Source organism: Salvelinus namaycush, chromosome 27, assembly GCF_016432855.1.
Source record: "Salvelinus namaycush isolate Seneca chromosome 27, SaNama_1.0, whole genome shotgun sequence".
Taxonomy (NCBI): domain Eukaryota; kingdom Metazoa; phylum Chordata; class Actinopteri; order Salmoniformes; family Salmonidae; genus Salvelinus; species Salvelinus namaycush.
In genome coordinates, this window is record NC_052333.1 from 32,981,341 (window position 1) to 33,000,738 (window position 19,398).

A 19,398-nucleotide genomic window follows, 5' to 3' on the forward strand; every position below is an offset into this window, starting at 1 on the left:
AAAGCTTAAACAAGACAGGAAAATTGTCAAATTTACACGCTTATCAAGAGAACATCCCTGTTCGTCCCTACATCCTCTGATCTGGCGGACACACAAACCACACGTTTGCTTCGTTTGTAAATGACGTCCGAGCGTTGAAGTGTGTTCCTGGATAATGATAAATATATATTAAAAAATTGTGCCGTCTGGTTTGCTTAACAAAGAATTTAAAAAGTATTTATACCTTTACCTTTAATACTTAAGTATATTTACTACTAAATACTTTTAGACTCTTACTCAAGTAGTGTTTTACTGGGTGACTTTCACTTTTACTTGAGTAATATTCTATCTTTACTTTTACTCAAGTATGACAACTGGGTAGTTTTTCCACCACTGTACCCCATAATGTCAAAGTGGAATTATGTTTTTCCAAAGTTTTACAAATTAATAAAAAATGAAAAGCTAAAATGTCTTGAGTAAATAAGTATTCAACCCCTTTGTTGTGGCAAGCCAGGAGTAAAAATGTGCTTAAGTCACTTTAATTAATTTTATTTAACTAGGCAAGTCAAATTCCTATTTACAATGACGGCCTACCCTGGCCAAACCCTATCTGGGCCAATTGTGCGCCGCCCTATGGGACTCCCAATCAGAGCCGGTTGTGATAGACAGGAATCGAACCAGGGTCTGTAGTGATGCCTCTAGCACTGAGATGCAGTGCCTTAGACCGCTGCGCCACTCGGGAGCCCCTATGGACTCACTCTGTGTGCAGTAATAGTGTTTAACATGATTTTTTAACGACTTCCGCCGCTCTATACCCACACATACAGATAATTGTAAGGTCCCTCAGTCGAGCAGTGAATTTCAAACACAGATTCAACCACAAAAAACAGGGAATTTTTCCAATGACTCGCAAAGGGTATTGGTAGATGGGTAAATAAAGAAAAAAAGCAGACATCGAATATCCCTTTGAGCATGGTGAAGTTATTAATAACACTTTGGATTGTGTATCAATACACCCAGTATTACCTCAGTTTCCGGAGAGGAAGGAAACCGCTCAAGGATTTCACCATGAGGCAATGGTGACTTTAAAACATTTTGAGCTTAAAATGGCTGTGATACGAGAACTGAAGATGGATCAACATTGTAGTTACTCCACAATACTAACCGAATTGACAGTGAAAAGGAAACCTGTACATAATATTACAAAAAATTCATCCTGTTTGCAACAAGGCACTAAAGTAATACTGCAAAATATTTCCAATAAAATTCAGTGTTTTATTGGATTTGCCACAAACATTACCGAGCACAGTAGTGGCTGCATCATGTTATGGGTATGCTTGTAATTAATCATTAAGGACTGGGGAGTTTTTCAGGATAAAAAAAAGAAAAAGGAGCTAAGCACAGGGAAAATCCTAGATGAAAACCTGGTTCAGTCTGCTTTTCAACAGACACTGGGAGATGGTCGCCTCGCTTCGAGTCATAAGGAAACTATGCAGTCGTTTTGTTTTAGTCACTTCAAATAATGCCACTTTACATTATGTTTACATTTCTTACATTACTCATACGTATATACTGTATTTTATATCATCTATTGCACCTTGCCTATGCCGCTCGGCCATCGCTCATCCATATATACATTTTCTCATTCACCCCTTCAGATTTGTGTGTATTAGGTAGTTGTTGGGGAATTGTTAGATTACTTGTTCGATATTACTGCACTGTCGGGAACTAGAAGCAAAAGCATTTCGCTACACCCGCTAACCATGTGATGGGAACAATAAAATTTGATCTTTCAGCAGGACAATAACCTAAAACACAACTGGAGTTGCTTACCAAAAAGACAGTGAATATTCCTGAGGCCGATCTACAGTTTTTACTTAAATGATCAACAACCAATTTGACAGAGCTCGACGAATAAAAAAAACAAGGGGAAATATTTTACAATCCAGGCGGGCAAATCTCTTAGACTTACCCCAAAAGACTACACTGTAATCGCTGCCAAATGTGATTTTAACATGTATTGACTCAGGGATGTGAATAATTATGTAAAATTAGATTACTGTATTTCATTTTCAATAAAATTTGCAAACATTTCTAAAAACATGTTTGCACTTTGTCATTATGGGGTAGTGTGTAAATGGGTGAGAGAAAATTATATTTAATCCATTTTGAAAATAGGCTGTAACAACAAAATGGGGAATAAGTCAAGGGGTAGGACTACTTTGAAGGCACTGTACCTCTATTTACCTACAAGCAACCTGCATGTGAGTAGAATAGAACACACCAGGATAAAACAGATATTAGAGCATGTGGTAAAACACGCTTTAATTTACAAACTTAAAACAAGTACATTTAAAAACCGCAAAAAAATATATAAAATCAAACCCATTCTATTTACATGATAAAAAATCTAATAATTATTCAGGACACAAATTAAGTAGGACACAATCAAGTGTCAATGTGGTTCCCGGGAGAAAGTGTGAATGTTGTTGACACCAGATTTTATAAGGTAGCACACACACTCTGGACGTGTGTGTGATTAGCACATCAGGCACAATTGTCAGGCACCTCAGTTCTCCAGGTAACAGAAAATACTTCTTTGGGGTCCTTTGGCTGCTGGTGCGTTGTTTTCTCGACATGGCCGCTTAGCAGCCGGGGCCAAAACCTTGATTTGTCCCCTCTTCTTCAGCTGCGAAATAAAGAGATATTCAGAGTTAAATATCGTAAATGACTCCTGTTGCTAAAATAATGGACCAGAACTTGTCAGAGATATACAGAGCTTGTCAACAAACTCTCCACCACGTTAGAAGCAAACGCCCCATGACGATAACATTCCGATTTAGGGATTCTTAATTTCTAACTGGAATGTAATTATTTGGGAGATTTTGGTGCCAGCGTGGAGTCCCATTAGAAATTATACATGTCCAGCTGTGTTTGTGGACGTCTGTATGACTCGGCGCAGTACTACAGCTATTTAAAAAGATCAATTAAGCCTCAGTTTAAAACAGAACTCCCCAAAAGTCTTAACCTGGTTAGCATGATCCGGCATCATTTTATTGTAATTAAAATTAAAATGTCATCATGATGAATACAAATTTGAGCCAATTTAAAAAAGACAATGTCAATGCCCTGAGATAAAATAAAATTGTGTTGACGCTGCGTCTTCCCTGATCGGTTCAGAGATTATACATGCAATAATATAGATATTCCACACAGATCCAGTTTGGATTATGTCATGTTGTACACATTTTCAGCTAAAAACCGAGTTGCAGTATATGTAAACATAGTAAAAAAAAGAAGAAGGTATGGATAAGAGCGAGCAATGGTTCTAGTCAAACAAAGACTGCACTAACACAGTTTTTACAAGGGAAACATTGACAGCTTGGGCTTTTGGCACCACCCTATGGTCAGACATCCTTACTACACTACAGTCCAAAGTTACCATGTTTAGAATTACAAGTACAGTAATAACCAAACTGTCACAAGTTCTCGAGAAGAAACTAAATGCTCTTAAAAGTGTAATGCACGTTTTTATTCTATAGAAAAACAATAACTGTTGGGAAAGGAATGAGGCTTTCAAGAAAAACAAAACATGTTTACTGAAACACTACACACGGTTGTAGCTACAATACTGACCAACTATCATCCAACTGTGTGCGTTAGGCCCACAGGATTACATAACACCATTATATTTTCTCTCCATGGTTGGACCTGCCTGTTTTTTGGGGGCTTCTGCAGCCGAGGCCTCTTTCTCTGGCGATAGGCTTTGGAAGACGAACCCTCGGGTGTTGCGGGGGGCTAGCGGGTTCCCCTCAGAGATACAGGCCAGCTTCTGCAGGACGGAGCGGGGCTGGCTGAGCAACGAGCCCCTCTTCACCTGAGGTGGGGTTCAAAGGTTAAATGGAGGTGAAACGGTCATAGAGGCAGAGTCATCTAGTAAAGATTCTTAGAAGGCTCCGATTACACAACAGTGAAAATCATAAGTGTCACACTAGAGGAGAGAGGGTGACCACCAGTCCAGACTAGTATGAGGAAGGTACTGACCATGGTGGGTTGAAAAGGTCTCTGGAAGGGGTTCTGAGCTAGGAATTCTCTGTCCGCCTGGGGTGCAACAGGCAGCTCTGGAAAACAAAACAGAAAGACGGAGGGATTGAAATAAGGGGAGGGTTAAAAAGAGTAACTCTTGAGAAATTCAGTAATCTTTCATATATATATCTATCTCATATCGCTTGTACGTCAGCTCACCTTTCTTCTGTAGTTTCTTGGCGGTCAGTTTCTTGGCCAGCTTCATGAACTGGCTGTCCTCCTCTCCAATCTTCTCCTCCTCCTCATCCATGTCAACGTCCTCCCCTTTCTTGGCCTTAGCATCTGACTAGAAAGTCAAAGGGAGTTAGACAAACATGAGGACCACACACACGACATAGAATACAAACCAGGGGAGTAATCATTATTCCAAACCGTAGGAAAACGTTTAGCAACGAATACAAGTTTATTGGACAAATTCAAGTAGGTGCCTCCCTGTTTCATTCCATTTGGCTCCCAGTGAGTTTCCCCTGACAGAATAGAATGACACACACCCATATGCTATACATACACTACATGACCAAGTATTGGTTGGGCGATTAAGCCTAGCTCGCACAGGGGCATTGTCATGCTGAAACAGGAAAGGGCATTCCCCAAACTGTTGCCACAAAGTAGGAAGCACAGAATCATCTAGAATGTCATTGTGTGCTGTAGCCTTCAGATTTCCCTTCACTAGAACTATTGGGCCCGAAACATGAAAAACAGCCTCAGACTATTATTCCTCCTCTACCAAACTACAGTTGGCACTATGTATTGGGGCAGGTAGCGTTCTCCTGGAATCCCCCAACTCCAACTCGGTAGTGAGTGTTATAACCAGAGGACAGACGATTTTTGTGCGCTTCAGCACTCGGAGGATCCGTTCTGTGCGCTTGTGTGGCCTACCACTTCGCGGCTGAGCCGTTGTTGGTCCTAGACATTTCCACTTCACAATAAGAGCACTTAGTTGACCGGGGTAGCTCTAGCAGGGCAGAAATTTGACAAACTGACTTGTTGGAAAGGTGGCATCCTATGACAGTGCCACGTTGAAAGTCACTGTACTCTTCAGTAAGGTCATTTTACTGCCAATGTTTGTCTATGGAGATTGCATGGCGGTGTGCTCAATTTTATAGACCGGTCAGCAACGGGTGTGGCTTTAATAGCCCGAAGCCACTAATTTGAAGGTGTCCACATACTTTTGTACATGAAATGTACCTGTTCTCGTAGCCACTGCTCCCTCTCCAGCCTCTCTTTCCTCCTCTGCAGCTCTGCATGGTCCAGCTCTTCCTCCTCATCCTCTTCCTCCACCCCCATTCCGTCCATGTCAAAGCCATCGTCTAATGAAAGAAAAGCACCACAAAAACAGAGACAGCATTGGGTTAAAACACGACCGTTGAATAAAGCATGTGGAACAGAAAAGCAGGATATCTGTCGTAGGAGGACGCCAACTCAGGACACACCCACCTATGTTCTTCCAGAGGAAGCGGCGAGCTCGGCCCGGCCCGTCTGAGTGCAGGTCCCCGTCGGCTAGGTAACGCTCTTGGTACAGCCGCAGTCGCCGCTTGTCGTCGTCAAGGACCTGTTTCCTGTAGACGAGCAGGTTACACTAAGCTTTAGGGTAAAAAAATATTCACAGACACCATATGATTGGTTGCTTTTTTCAATAAAGATGAACAAATGAAACCTCTCTACTACCAAACATTACCTATGAAGATAAAGCACATTGTGCTTTGTTAAGTTAACCCAATAGTAATAGTATTGACTATAGAAGGTCTTCGATTTTTTCCCCCGGAGGTATTTAGAATGTTATTTTTTGGGGGTGGGGGTATTTGCGTCAGTACATACATGTGGATCTTGTTGACCTGGTCCTGCAGCTCTTCATCAGACGGCAGCTCGTCCAGCAGCTCCTCCTCCTCATATTCATTCTCACCGTCATCCTCATCCTCACTGCCGACATCACTACCTGAGAGCTCAGCCTCAGAGTCCACAAACTCTGCCATGCGCCTGCAGAGAACGGAAAACACAACCAGACGACATGAATACCAAGTGGGCTTGAACTAACCTTCTGTGCGGAAACAGCATTCTGATACATAAAAGGGGTTTAGAGTTTGTGCAATTGAGCTCCTTTTCAAAACAGGACATTCGACAGACACTCATCCTAAGACCTAAAGTTATATTGGCAGACTAAGGTATAGGTGAATGTAGAGGCACTGGGAGAGATATGTTGTCTTAAATACTATAAAAATAATCAATCCCATATCCTCTTTGCCGAAGCAAAACAGAATTGTGTTGTATGCAGGGTGGTATGTAATGCCTTCTGTGCCATGCTGTCTTTGAGCTCATCTTTTAATAGGCTCTACCGTCAAGGAAACCCAACAGACGTCTCAACTTAAACCTTTATTTTTTATAGTACTACTGATATTTATAAGTGCATTGTCAGGAAAAAGCAAGCACCAAATGCATTTCACTGCACTTGTGCATGTGACAAACTTGAGCTGTTCAAATTCATCATTCAGGAAGAGTTCTCTACATACATTTTCTTCCTTCCTTGACGGGGTGCAAACACAGCCTCCCTCTCCTCCTCCTCCTCTACCTCGTTCTCTTCATCCTCGTCGCCATCACCGTCTTCCTGGAAGGAAAGGAGGAAGGAGTTAGTTTAGCTGTTTGGGGTATACGTCATCAACGCAAAGGTGCGATCGCGTGTGCCTTACCTGCTCACTCTGGCTCTCCACGTCTGACAGAAGTCGAAACTCACAATCCTCTTCCACCAGTTTTGTTCGACTGAAACCGCACAGAAACGCATTTAGCCTTACAGGGATCAACTTTTCGATTTCTTTGAATGTATAGCCTTAGTATATCATAGTGGTAAGTACAAGAAGTATAACATAGTACTCCGTTCCTGAATTGAATAAACTTTATTGATACCGAGAAGGTAAATTAGTCATCAGATACAATATTAGGGCCCTATAAAAATCTGTTATATTTTTTGCCTGATTTTGTTTTATTCCCCCCCCCCCCCCCCCAAAATCACTTAAAAGAAAAAGAAAAACAAGAATGGGATGTTCTAAATCCACAACAATGCTCAAACTACATCAGGAGAAAACTTCAGGTGTGGTAAAATCTAAGAAATGTTGAATTGTAGGTGTAGTGCACAGTTTTTAATGCATGTGCACGCACACCAGCCAGAAAGCGTTGTTCGGTTGGCAGTGTTTCTGTAGCAAAATAAATGATGGCTGGTTTAATGCAAATAATCATGATATCATTCTGCCAGGTAGGTATAGGCTACTTTGTAGTTAACATTTAATTGAGGTTTTTGGAAAAGCCTTTCAATCTACCAGTAGAGTAGAAGGTTATCATTAGCATTATCGCTAACGGCTGCACAGAGCATAGACTAGACATACGAGCACCACACAACACACAGACAGTGGTATTCCTGTGCAGGAAAATACGAATTTCTACATTTTGTCTTATAACTTGGACAAATAAATGAACTTTCTAATAAATTACAACACATTTAATATTGCTGAATTCCATTTTAAATGTCTGGAGTCAGTGATTGTCTGAGTCTAAAAAACATTAGGCTAGCTCTTTTTACCGGTCTTCCGCAGTTGAGGAGTGTGGGGCGTAGCTCGAGTTGGATCGCAAGGGGGAGACACCTATACGGAGAGAGATTGAGAGGAATGGAACCAAAACATTATTACACCCAATCACCCAGTCATACACCAAATAGTTGGGAGACACGCTTACCTTGAGTAGTAAACTTCCCAGAGCAGAGGCCGAGCAGCTGATCCATGTCATCGTCTCGGTCCATTTCCAACTCCATCTTCTCTTCCTCCCTTTTCCTCCCTTCCGCTCCCTCCTTCTCCCTTTCTGCCTGTGCGGTGGGGAACACTCCCGAACACAGCCCCAGCAGCTCATCCTCCTGAGTCGCCCCCAGCCCTCTAACTCCTCCCTCGCTCTTCCTCTCCTTCGCTCCCTCCGTCTGTGTGGTAGGGAACATTCCAGAACACAGCCCTAACAATTCATCTTCCTGCGAGGCCCCAAGCCCCCCCACTCCACCCTCTCTGGCAGTCCCAAACCCCCCAGAGCACATTCCTAACAGCTCCCCCATGTTAGCGTCCATAGCGTTCTCATCCAGGCTGGCCAGTAGGAGCTGCCTCTTGTGGGAGCGCGGGGGGCCAGTGCGGGGCCCCACGTTGAGGAAGCCGTCGGCGTCCAGGAGCTGGGAGTCCTCCTCCAGAGAGAATCGACCCTGAGACGGGGCCCCCAGGGGGCCAGAAGACTCGCCGGGGGAGGGGGGAGCGTACAGGTCCTGCGAGTCCTCCACGGGCAGCGAGAGGGAGGGCTCGGAGAGTTTCCCTGAGCTCTGTGGGATGGAGGGGATGAGATACTGGGGATGAGTCTCAAAGGAGTCAGTCTCAACATTTATAGAAACTGCCTTTCTGAATCCTAACGTAACAATAAACATGTCTGTAGGGGTTTGGGGGAGGGGTGCTGCTGCTCATCTGAACTAAAAATACACATTTGGACACAGAAGTTTTAGCCTAAATGTAGCAACTGAAATATAGACACTGACTGTAGGGCTATTACTCTCACATGTTGCCTAATATAATGGGATTTCATGCAGTAAACTGATACACCAAATGTTAATTTAGTCTTGGGAATAGGAGTGGAGAAATATGACTTTCAGCATCTTGAGAGAAAGAGAATGCACAGTTAGGGACCGTGCAAACGTGCGGCCTTTGTCAGTGACAAAAGCTGACAGTAGGCTATTCCAACCACATAAAAATATATATCCAGGACAAACTGAAATCTAAATCAGATTCATGTTGGATCGTTTTCACAGCTTTTAATTCCCTTGAAACCGGTGAAACCTACATCATTTAGACATTTTGAAGGGAAAAGCTTTCACAGTTTATTTTGTTGAGTTAGGCTATTGCAGATTTGCCCCGGTCGCTACACATCCTTGCTCTGTGAGCAGAAATGGAAGACAAAACTTTACCAATGTCAACTAGATTAGGTTTAGGACTATTACTGATACATTCATTCTATTAATTTATTACATTGTTCTGGTGAGCTCTGCTTTTTTGTCTCCTAAGGCAACAAGTAATGAGAGATTAGTAGCTGCAGGCCTAAGCCAGTCAACAAATAGCCTACAAAATGTTGGAAATTATATGCAAAATTCCCCCCCCCCCCTCGCTAAAATAAGGGTGAAAGTAGACTGAGACAACTGTCTGGGACAGTGACGCATGCGAACAGCAGTGGAGGCATCAATGAATTCAGGCTACATGTGTGCCTAATAGTCGCTGAATGTCATTACACGTCCGGTGTTAATAGGCGCCCTTTCCGTTCATCAAAATGGAGGTGCGCGCACTGTTTCAGATGCTGGAATCATTATAGAGTGGATCGAACGCACACAGGTAGCCTACTCTTAAGTGATTTGACAGTAGCTAGGTGTCCATCTAATTGGCGACAGAGTTTCATGCAAATAGTCTAAAATCTGAATAAAGAAAATATGCGCATTTTCCCACCAGTGGTGTAATCAGTGAATGATAGTGCACACAATGTATTTATCCACTTTAAAGTTTATGTACTGAAAAAAAAAAAGTTATGTATTTCCATCGCATTTTCAACTAGACCGATAGTTTGTCACAAAAACTGTTGCGTTAAATAGTAAAATGTGCTTACTGTGGACTTTGCAAGTGCGCTCTAGCCAACAGCTCGCAGATACAGTGTGGGTAGGCTAGGTCACATGATGAGATAAGCTTATTATGGATAATGATTCTTAGATTGTCAAATGGCAGTCAAGCATCAATCGCCATGTCACCAGAATAAGACCCTCTTTATTTATTGAAAGGGGCATCAAGCTCGTCACCGTGCACCTTCACCACCCTGTGAGGTTCATCATAACTTATTTCATCTGTAGCCTAATAAACAGCATGCTTTCCTGAGTTGAAGTGGGAGGACCTCACACACCATAGTTTACTTCCATATGATGGTTATTATATCAATACTTGCGCAAAGGCGTTTCCACCACCATTTCTCGCGTAATGAATTTTACCGACAAAGATCACATGTTGAACAAACAAATGATCTGTCAGCATTTAAAAAAAGGTACCAAACCATCACAGCGGTCGTGACGGAAACGTGGTTTATCAGATGAAACATCATGCCTGGTTGTGTTCATGACACATTAAAATGCAATACATTTTTTACAGTTAAATTAGTCTTTACTATCATGCCCAATGGAAACAAATTGGCAAGCACACATAGGAGGTCACTGCACCCCCAGTCAAAATCGTTCCGCGTTCCCTGATTGAATTCACGTAACGCATGCATTACTGGGAGACATGCATACTTGGGTCTCTGTGGTTACGATTGGCTCTCTTCTGACACTTTTATACTGTAATACAGTGGTTAGGAAAACACAGCGCCCTAGACATACAGGATATAAACCCCCCCTACACTGTCAGCGTCTCACCTTGGAGGCAGATCCCAGGAAGCTGGGTCTGAAGAAGCAGGGTGAGGGGGAGCGGAAGGTTCTGGCTGACAGGCCTCTGCCTCCTGTGGTGCTGCGGTTGACAGGCTGGTAGGACGGCAGCATGGAGCCCAGCAGCTCAAAACTACTGTTGTGACTGTTGTCCTTGGCCAGGGACAGAGAATCTTCTTCCTCTGTAGTAGAAAAGAGACATAGAACTTGCAATACAATTTTACCAGTGAAACTTCCCTTTTTCATAACCATAAGCCCCCACCAATTTTTTTTATTACATAGACTGGAAAAGAGACACCTGATTCCATCAAGGATTTGAGAGTATTTTATGAAGGAGCATAGTTATGACAATTTACTTGAAAGTGAGATGTGCAGTCTACTCACCCATCTTTGTGTAACTGTCTTGACCACCGGGCCCTGTCCTCTTTACACCATCTCTGTAAGAAAGACAAAATGTAACAACTTGGAGGGACAGATAACACACACACTTACTAACTCACTTAGTATATACACTTACCTTACACCAGTGTTCATTTTGGTACTCTATTTTAGATGTCGTCTAGTCTTAGTCATTTTGACTAAAATATCATTCAGTCTTAGTCACATTTTTGTCATTTGAATAATGATTGTCTAGTATTGCCTCATTAACCTATAGTAAACATAAACCACTGACTTCTATGGGCACAAACATACATAGCCTTGTCCTACCAACTTTTTCGGAAGAACATTCTATTCTCTCCCAACAGCAGAAATATGACAAACATAAGAATATATCATAATTATTAATTATATGGCCATGTGATAATTATCTTGCGCTGCGAGAGCGAGCTGGTCACAGATCACCAGATGGTCCCCTAAAGTACTACGGGTTGCACCTCCGTCACGTCACTGCCATTGTTATGAACCGGTTCAGATGTCGCAGCCACATTGCTGTCCAAAAGTAGAATGGGAGCTAATGATCGTTTCGCCCAGTGATTTAGTCAAATCACAAAACCTAGAGTCCGAATCGAGTCCCTATGGCTTAAATCTTGAGTCCCAGTGCGCGAGTCCTGGTCCAAGCACTCAAGTCGGAGTCACTGGGTCCAAATTAACTCAAAATAAGAGTTAGTTGCCCAGTCAGATAGTGTAGTGGCAAGATTAATTTTGTCAATAACTTGTTTGCTATCCCATTTCCTTTCTGTGCCACCAAATGTTTGCATATCGGCTACTGGTAATGTTACCTGGGAAACAGTAAGTTGCAAAACGTTCTTGAATGTTGAAGATAAAAATTCCATTTTGTTCTACATAGCATATTTCTAACAACGTTCCAAAACATTGCGTCCTGCTGAACGCGCCCCCAGGTTGTTAGCTATAGCTAGCTAATGAGGTATAATGAATGAACAAGTGTGTAGCCTAATGAATTGGTTAACGGTCCAGTCCGCAAGTAGCCTAGTTTTAGAACAGATTTTTTTTAAATGCAAAATGCACGATAGAAAGAAACAAAAACGCTGCTATTATGGATCATATCTTTTGAACGGTAATAGCTAGAATCAAGCCGTTTTCTCTAAGGAAAAGAGAGACTTGGCTACAAAACCTGGCTAAGAAATGCAGCGGGGAAAGGTTGAGCGAGGCTACAAATTAAAATTCAAAAGATCAATAATTTCACCAAAAATAATTGATAAAAAAAGTAATGTCTTGATCACACAGACAGTGCATCTATTTTGGTACACTAGAAGTACATTGATTTCCATTGGAACACTGCATTTGCCTTGTACCGTTGCGACGCAGAGGCAGTTGCAGTGCGTTCTGTGTGGTGCATACGTTGGATTTATTGAACCTATGCATCAAACTGTATGTGTAGAGGGCTTGAAAGAAAATGGAAGGTGAATGTTGAACTTTGGTTGCACACATAACCAGATGATGCCGCGTACCATTTTGAGCAATGACGCTGTCAGTGACGCTGACGCTGTCGAGGCGCAAATCAACTTTGGATGGCCTTATTTGCGAGTGTCGGTGGAATATTCTTGGGGACATGACGAAAACATGAACACATGCTCATAACAGCTAAACATTTAACTCAAGGGTACAAGATATGCCTTGAAATGGCTACCTAGTTAGTTCTCTATGAATATTTTATAGGCTAGGCCTACCTGCTGCAGCAATGTCCGACTGTCTCGCTCTCTCCTTGAGCACCTGACCACTCGTCTTGCACACATGCAGGTGATGCACAAACGCAGACGTGTTGAAGTGTCATTACGATCCGACGTTGATTTTTATTTGACTGACAGATTGTGCCTAAGTAAATGACATGAACAGAAATGAAGTGTAGAATTGGAAAGGAAGTTGCAGTGCGTTCTGTGTGGTGCGTCTGCCCACAGACGCGTCACTTGCTACCCGGTAGCTCGCCAGCTGGTGTGCCAGGTGAGGCACTATCTTCCCATTGCTGAAAAAGCCTGTGCATATCTGCTGCTAATATTAATTGTGCTCATCATTGACAAGTTCTGAATCTCGCCAAAAACTCGTGTCCAGTCCACTTTGTCAGATTTCAGTCGGAGATATCTGTCTCGTTTTAGTCAACTGAAATTAAAAATAATTTAGTCTATTTAGTCAGTTATAGTCTCGTCAATTGCCACAGAAATATTTGTGTTAGATGAATATTTGAGTCACTACTTTTGTTGACGAAATTAAACACTGGCTTACACACTTTTTCAATACATTACTTGAATCCAGTACAGTCGAGAAGGAGTCGAGGACACTGACATCTGGCACTACCCTTTTCATTCAACAAGGCTGCCCATGACCAACGACATGGAGCGCTACATCGCGTGCTACTTTGCCTTATGCAGGCCTGCAATCTGAAGGCCACGTATTGTCAGCCTATGTACGTGGCCGAGACTCCCAAATATCAGCACCACACACACATACCCCGTGCGCGAGCAGGAGCTGCTCGCAAACAGCATGAGGGTTCCGTCTGTGTTGAGCAAGTCTGGTGGGGGAGAGGGACCCTTTAATCTTAACGGGGAGGGGCTCCTCACACCCCTCTGTGCCGCGCTGCCCTCCTCCTGATCGTCATCCTGGTCGTCATCTTCATCATCAGCATCACCACCCCCCAGTAGCTCATCTACACCCTGTGGAGAGACAAACAGGTTGACAAACTCCGAAACACACCCACACAATTAATGGTTCCATTACCATAAATTGGACAAGACATTCCCTCTATTACCTTTATTCTAATTTTTCCATTTAAAAATGTTTTGGACTTCAATGTGTTGGTTCCCATCGCAGAGCATCACTGTGAAAAGTGTACGGAAAGCACTGACACGCAACCCAAGACTGCCTGAGGATGGGGGTAGAAGGTCAAAGCCGCCGATCCACTCTTACCTCTTCCCCCTCGGAATCCGTCATTTCCTCTTCCTCTTCCTCGCCACAGTCCTCGTTGTCTAGGCGATGGAGGGCGTCCTTGCGTTCTCTATCCTCCCGTCTCTTTACGGCCATGGCCTGCTGCAGACGGGACTTCAGGTTGGTCAGCTTCTCACCTGAGGAAAGGGTGAAACAAGACTGGTTAGGAAAGAATATTGCAGCCAGTGGGCAGAGAAATTAAGACATTTGGAAATATATGTGTGGCTTGCTATGCATGGTATGGGATGCCTCTTTAGCAAGTGTGTGTGTGTGTGGAGGTTTAGAGAGAACGTGTGTGTGAGATGGTGTTTGTACCAGGCGCGGTGTGTGCAGCCTCCTCCTCCTCTTCCCTGATGGTGGTGGTGACAGTGTCATGGTGGAGCTCATCGCTGCTGTCTTTACGGATGACGCTGAGCTGCACGGTGCGTTCCCCTCTGGGCCGGGCCACGGGCTGGACGTGACGTAGGAAACGCTCCTTCAACGCCTCTACGCCTGAGGGGGGAAACAAACAGGTTAACTACAGAAGACCATAACATCACAACCAACTTGACTGGGTTTCTCCTCAACCCAATTCATTCAAGGTCACCCATTTCACCACAATACAGTGTGCTTGTGTTGTGACCCACCAAAATCCTTTTGTGTGCCACATAACTTGTACAAAAGCATGCATCAAAACACAAGGCTTTAAACCCCAACCCACCATTTGGAAAATACTGTGCTATAGAGCTCTGACATTAAGGAGCTGAACATTTGCTGTGATGCTCTCACCTGGGTTAACCTGAGAGGGCTCCGGATCAAAGGACCCATCGTCAGCACACAGTTTGGGGACAGGCGGGGGCTCCACCCCCAGCTCCCTCAGTCTAGCCAGCCTGTCCTTCTTGAGTTTTGGGACTGCTGGTGCTACGGGGTGCACACTGGCTGGAGCAGGTAGCGGCTGAGCTCCATCCCAATCCCCTGCCTTCACCTCCATCTCCTGGGCTTGAGAGTCAGAGGGCTCTGCCTGGTTCTGCTCTGGGGGTCCAGCCTCCATAGACTCTGGTGGTGGAATTTCAGCACCACCAAACACTGAAATATTAGCCCCCTGCATAATGGCGGCCAGTTCAGGTAGTGGGAATTCATCGCCGTCGAGCTCCTGGGTTGGAGAGGTCTCTCCTGCCCTGCTGTGGTTCTCCTGGTGTGGGGAGGAAGTGGCCGTTGGCTGGGAGAGAGCTTGGGTCTGGGTGGAGGGTGGGTCCAGGGAGGCTGAGGGCTGTTGGGACTCCTTGGGTGGGTTGGGGGGAGGAGGTGTTGGGGTTGCCTCCTTTATCAAGTCATGATACTTGGCAGACCTTAAAAAATAAATACAAATAAAAAGGGTTTATATGCTTTAAAAGGGGCCATCTGGAGTTCAAACAATAACAAAATGGAATCCCTACCACTGTTTTGGTAAAAAGCTGAGGGATAGGGCAGGAGAAATGTAACAATTAAAATTCATAGACAGAGATATGGATGCAAGGACTGACCGCCTATTAGGTCTGAGAATTACCCGGGACCTCACGATACCATATTATCACGATACTAAAAGGAGACGCATGGTCAATACGACGTCCGCATTGGCCGTGCAGCATTTACAGGGATAAGGCCTCTGCAGAAGTCAGGGAATTCATACTTCTTGCGCTTCGTGGAGCAGTGCAGAGCTGTTAAGCAGAGCTGTTGTGAAGGAAGTTGTCAAGGAAGTGAGTGTGTGTTTATACCTCCTGTCCCCACCTACCGTCAACCAATCATGTCAATGCGGAGCTAATACGGAGCCTTGCACATTGTTACAAAATTTGGCAGGCGCGATGCAGTACGGAGCTGGAGATGGTGCTTTGCTGGTGACACTGTCTGTGATTTATTTAGAATTCAAGGCACAATCAACCAGCATGGCTACCACAGCATTCTGCAGTTATACGCCATCCCATCTGGATTGAGCTTAGTGGGACTGTCAACAGGACAATGACCCAACACACCTCCAGGCTGTGTAAGGGCTATTTGAACAAGAAGGAGAGCGATCGAGTGCTGCATCAGATGACCTGGCCTCCACAATCAACAGACAACCACCCAATTGAGATGGTTTGGAATGAGTTGGACCGCAGAGTGAAGGAAAAGCAGCCAACAAAGTGCTCAGCATACGTGGGAACTCCTTCAAGACTGTTGGAAAAGCATTCCTCATGAAGCTGGTTGAGAGAATGCCAAGAGTGTGCAAAGCTGTCATCAAGGCTAAGGGTGGCTACTTTGAAGAATATAAAATATATTTAGATTTTTTAACACTTTTTTGTTTACTACATGATTCCATGCATGTTATTTCATAGCTGATGTTTCCACAATTATTCTACAATGTAGAAAATAGTAAAAATAAAGGAAACCCTTTGAATGAGTAGGCGTGTCCAAACTTTTGACTGGTACTGTATATATATATATAGTTTTTTAAAAACTATCGATATAACATCATCGGAAATAATATTGCGATATGTAACTGTATTGATTTTCCCCACCTATATAAAATTATAGTTTTAACCATGTTTTGAGACTATACAGTGTTTGTTTACAATGATTTTGTTCACAAACAAAGGAGTTAAACAAGCTATTTTTGGTTCTGATAGGGTACGACAGCTGAACAAACCTCATGAGGCATTTATAAGTTATATTCTTAAAGAATCAAAGGGTATATAAGATTGCCCCTTTAAATTATTTGGACAAAACTAGATGAGCATAGTTCAGTAATTGCAAAGACAAAGCAGGTAGAAGTAAAGAAATCCTGGTAGATAAATGTCTTCTCACTTCAGTAGTGCCATAGCAGAACCCTCAGGTCGGGCTCTCCTCTTGAAGAACTGGTCGATGCTCTTGGGCTCAGGCATGTGGTAGGGCAGCCCGCAAGTGGATTCTGCAAAGGAATTAAGAACATGCAACAAGAAACACTGGGTTGGACAATAGAAGCCACACAGGAAAAGTGTGTAGCAAGCCATGTAGAGGCAAAGCATAGTGGAACACGGGCAATACACTTCATATAGGGACACGCTATTGTAATATGCACGTAAGAACAAACTGACCTCGGACCAGCCTCTGTGTCTCACTGTGCAGCTGCTTCATGGCCTCCTTGCTGGCTCGAGCTGCCTTCCTCTCCTGGGGACGCTGTTTCGGTCCAGCCTCATCATCATCTCCCTCATCATCATCAAATAAAAGCTCCTGAGGAAAAGATACAGAGCATAGTTCTGATACACATCGTCTGCCTGCACAGCACAATATACAGACACAAAGCTATGTAAGATTAGTCATAAACTCAAATGAACTCACAAACCACTTCACATTCAAAAAGTTATCCTGTGTGATTTATTTCTGGCATACGCGTGCTTTTTAGTGACCTCACACCTACTCCTGAACTACAGATAGAACTTTTAAATGTTGCTCTTACCTTGTGCTTCTTGGATTTCTGCTTTACTGCTGCTCTGATGGCATCCAGAGACTCTTCATCATCATCCAGACCAGCGTCATATAGGTCATTGTCACCAAGGAGACAGCCGCTGTCATTCAGAGCACGGGGCAAAGGGGTCTCCTACAAAACAGAGAGTGATGGGAAAAGGAGTCTTTACTTCATTAGAAAAATAGTCAAAACTCTGAATTTTATACTGTCACTATAACGCAACCTCTCACCTCTTCAGGTCTCTCTTTCTTCTTCAGTCGCTCCACAGCTTTGCTGCGCTTCTCTTTCTTCTCTCTGTGTCTCTGGCTCTTCTCTCTCTTCCCTTCCTTCTGTTTCACATCCTTTTTTACCAGCTCTTCCTCCTCCTCTGGCGCGCTGTCATCACTGTTGATAGGGGCAATCCGGGATATCTTCTTGCTCTTTAATTCTGCCTTTTTGACCTCTTCCTCGGCAGTCTCCATCTCATCTCCGCTGGATGCTGACAGGACCAGAGCCTCTGCCATCTCAGGCACCACCTCCTCGCTATCACTGTCTCTCAGGGCCTTCCGACAACGGGACCGCCGGTTCACTGTGATGTCATCATCCGAATCTGGGAAAAATATTACAAGCCATCTTAATGACTAAATGCGGGAAGGGTGGTATTCCGTTTACGTCACAAAGCAAACTATTTCCTACTAAAGTAAGTAGGTTAGTTTGCATTGGTAGTTGAATTGCCAAGTACTGTGGTTGGATAGTCTAAAGTCAAAGACAATCCATTGTTGCTTATCACGAAGCAAATGGCCCAGTCCAGAACAGTCTATTTACATTAACAGGGGGCTCTGGTCAGGTGATCTGTTTAGGCACGGATCACCCGTTTTGTTGCGTCACTATACCTTGTGGGTCGACAGTATTGGTAATCATCTCAGAAACAATCTGCAGCTCCTCCACTGGTGAGCCCATCCCGCTGTCTGAATCACTCTCGGCTACTGGTTCCTCAGCAGGGAGCTCCAGTGCCTGGATAGAGGGGGGGGGGAAATGACAGAAATTCACCTAATGTTTATGTTGTTTGAGGGAACCATGCTGGTGACTATGCCCCTCTCTTTTTCCTACAAAATAATCATGGTCTGTCTTCTTCCCAGTGACGAGACATAAGTATAACTGATGTAAACATAGAAAAATTGAAATGTGAAGAAAAACTATTGTAAATGTAGGTGAATGATCTTGCTTGCTTAAATGTGATGCTTGTCTGTTGTTCAATGTTGGGTCGACAAATGGCTGTTGTGGCGCCTTCTCTCTCAGCTGCCACAAAGAGCATACGGTTACCGTAGTTAGCCAGCTGGACATTCAACAGTGGCTAATGTTACACATAGCATAGAAAACTTGCTAGAATAGTTTACAGTTCACACAATGTTAATTGTTTACAAAGTCACATTGTTACCCTATGCAAATGTCTAACAAACAGTCGTTCAAACTAGCCTAAGGACGAGGATTGCTAGCTAGTTAATCCAACTCAATCAGTAACAAGTCAAGTAAAGTTAGCGAGCTAACGTTAGCGAGCTAACTAGCATGGGGTTATGGCGGACTCAATCAATCCCCACCTAATGTTAGTCAAAATTAACCTTGTTAACGTTTGTTTAATGTGTTGAAAGTTTAACTATGTATTTTATTTAGCTAGCTCATGTAACTAACAATTTGAAAATATACATTTCTTACCTGTTGAGAGATCACCACACTCATCTTATTAAGTTACGTTATCCTCCTTTTACTTGTGTATTTGCAGTGAACCTGCATTAAAACCGTGAAATCAAGACTTCCGTTCCGAATTCTTTCCGACCATAAGACAGTACTATTGGTGGAAAAAAAGTAAAAATTGTTGCCTAATAAAATTAAATGGTGTTATTGATCCGCATTTAGCTAGCTTTCTCTCCCTCCCGCTTGTTCTTGTTCTGATTTAATCATGTTTTATCTTTCGCGCGCTGACAATGATAGTCTATCCTTACATCTGTCAGTCATTGTCGTTGTGCTTTTCTATTGGATGATACTCAAAATTGATGTCCACCCTCATCCAATCGTT

The 19,398-nt window shown here is 43.5% G+C and overlaps 1 protein-coding gene across 1 annotated transcript; it reads right to left on the bottom strand.

Annotated features, from left to right (window-relative positions):
- Positions 1–2,279: 2,279 nt before the first annotated feature.
- On the bottom strand, positions 2,280–19,277 carry LOC120022161 (claspin). Its single transcript, XM_038966025.1, has 23 exons — positions 19,038–19,277; positions 18,218–18,338; positions 17,576–17,934; positions 17,337–17,477; positions 16,975–17,110; positions 16,706–16,808; positions 14,675–15,234; positions 14,222–14,398; positions 13,889–14,043; positions 13,433–13,635; positions 10,913–10,965; positions 10,520–10,710; positions 7,786–8,404; positions 7,634–7,694; positions 6,750–6,819; positions 6,573–6,667; positions 5,884–6,042; positions 5,503–5,624; positions 5,254–5,375; positions 4,225–4,351; positions 4,024–4,100; positions 3,695–3,856; positions 2,280–2,668 (listed from the first exon to the last, which is right to left on the bottom strand). The coding sequence occupies exons 1-23, from the start codon at positions 19,059–19,061 to the stop codon at positions 2,549–2,551; spliced, it is 3,957 nt and encodes a 1,318-aa protein (XP_038821953.1). The 5' UTR covers positions 19,062–19,277; the 3' UTR covers positions 2,280–2,548.
- Positions 19,278–19,398: the final 121 nt, after the last annotated feature.

What these genes read in the sequence shown, in the direction of transcription:
- LOC120022161 (XM_038966025.1), bottom strand. Translation starts at nt 19,061, where the DNA reads ATGAGTGTGGTGATCTCTCAACAG. An exon ending in TGGGAAGTTTACTACTCAAG is followed by an intron (nt 7,695 to 7,785) that starts GTAAGCGTGTCT and finishes CTCTCCGTATAG; the next exon opens with GTGTCTCCCCCTTGCGATCC. An exon ending in CAAGAAACTACAGAAGAAAG is followed by an intron (nt 4,101 to 4,224) that starts GTGAGCTGACGT and finishes TTTGTTTTCCAG; the next exon opens with AGCTGCCTGTTGCACCCCAG.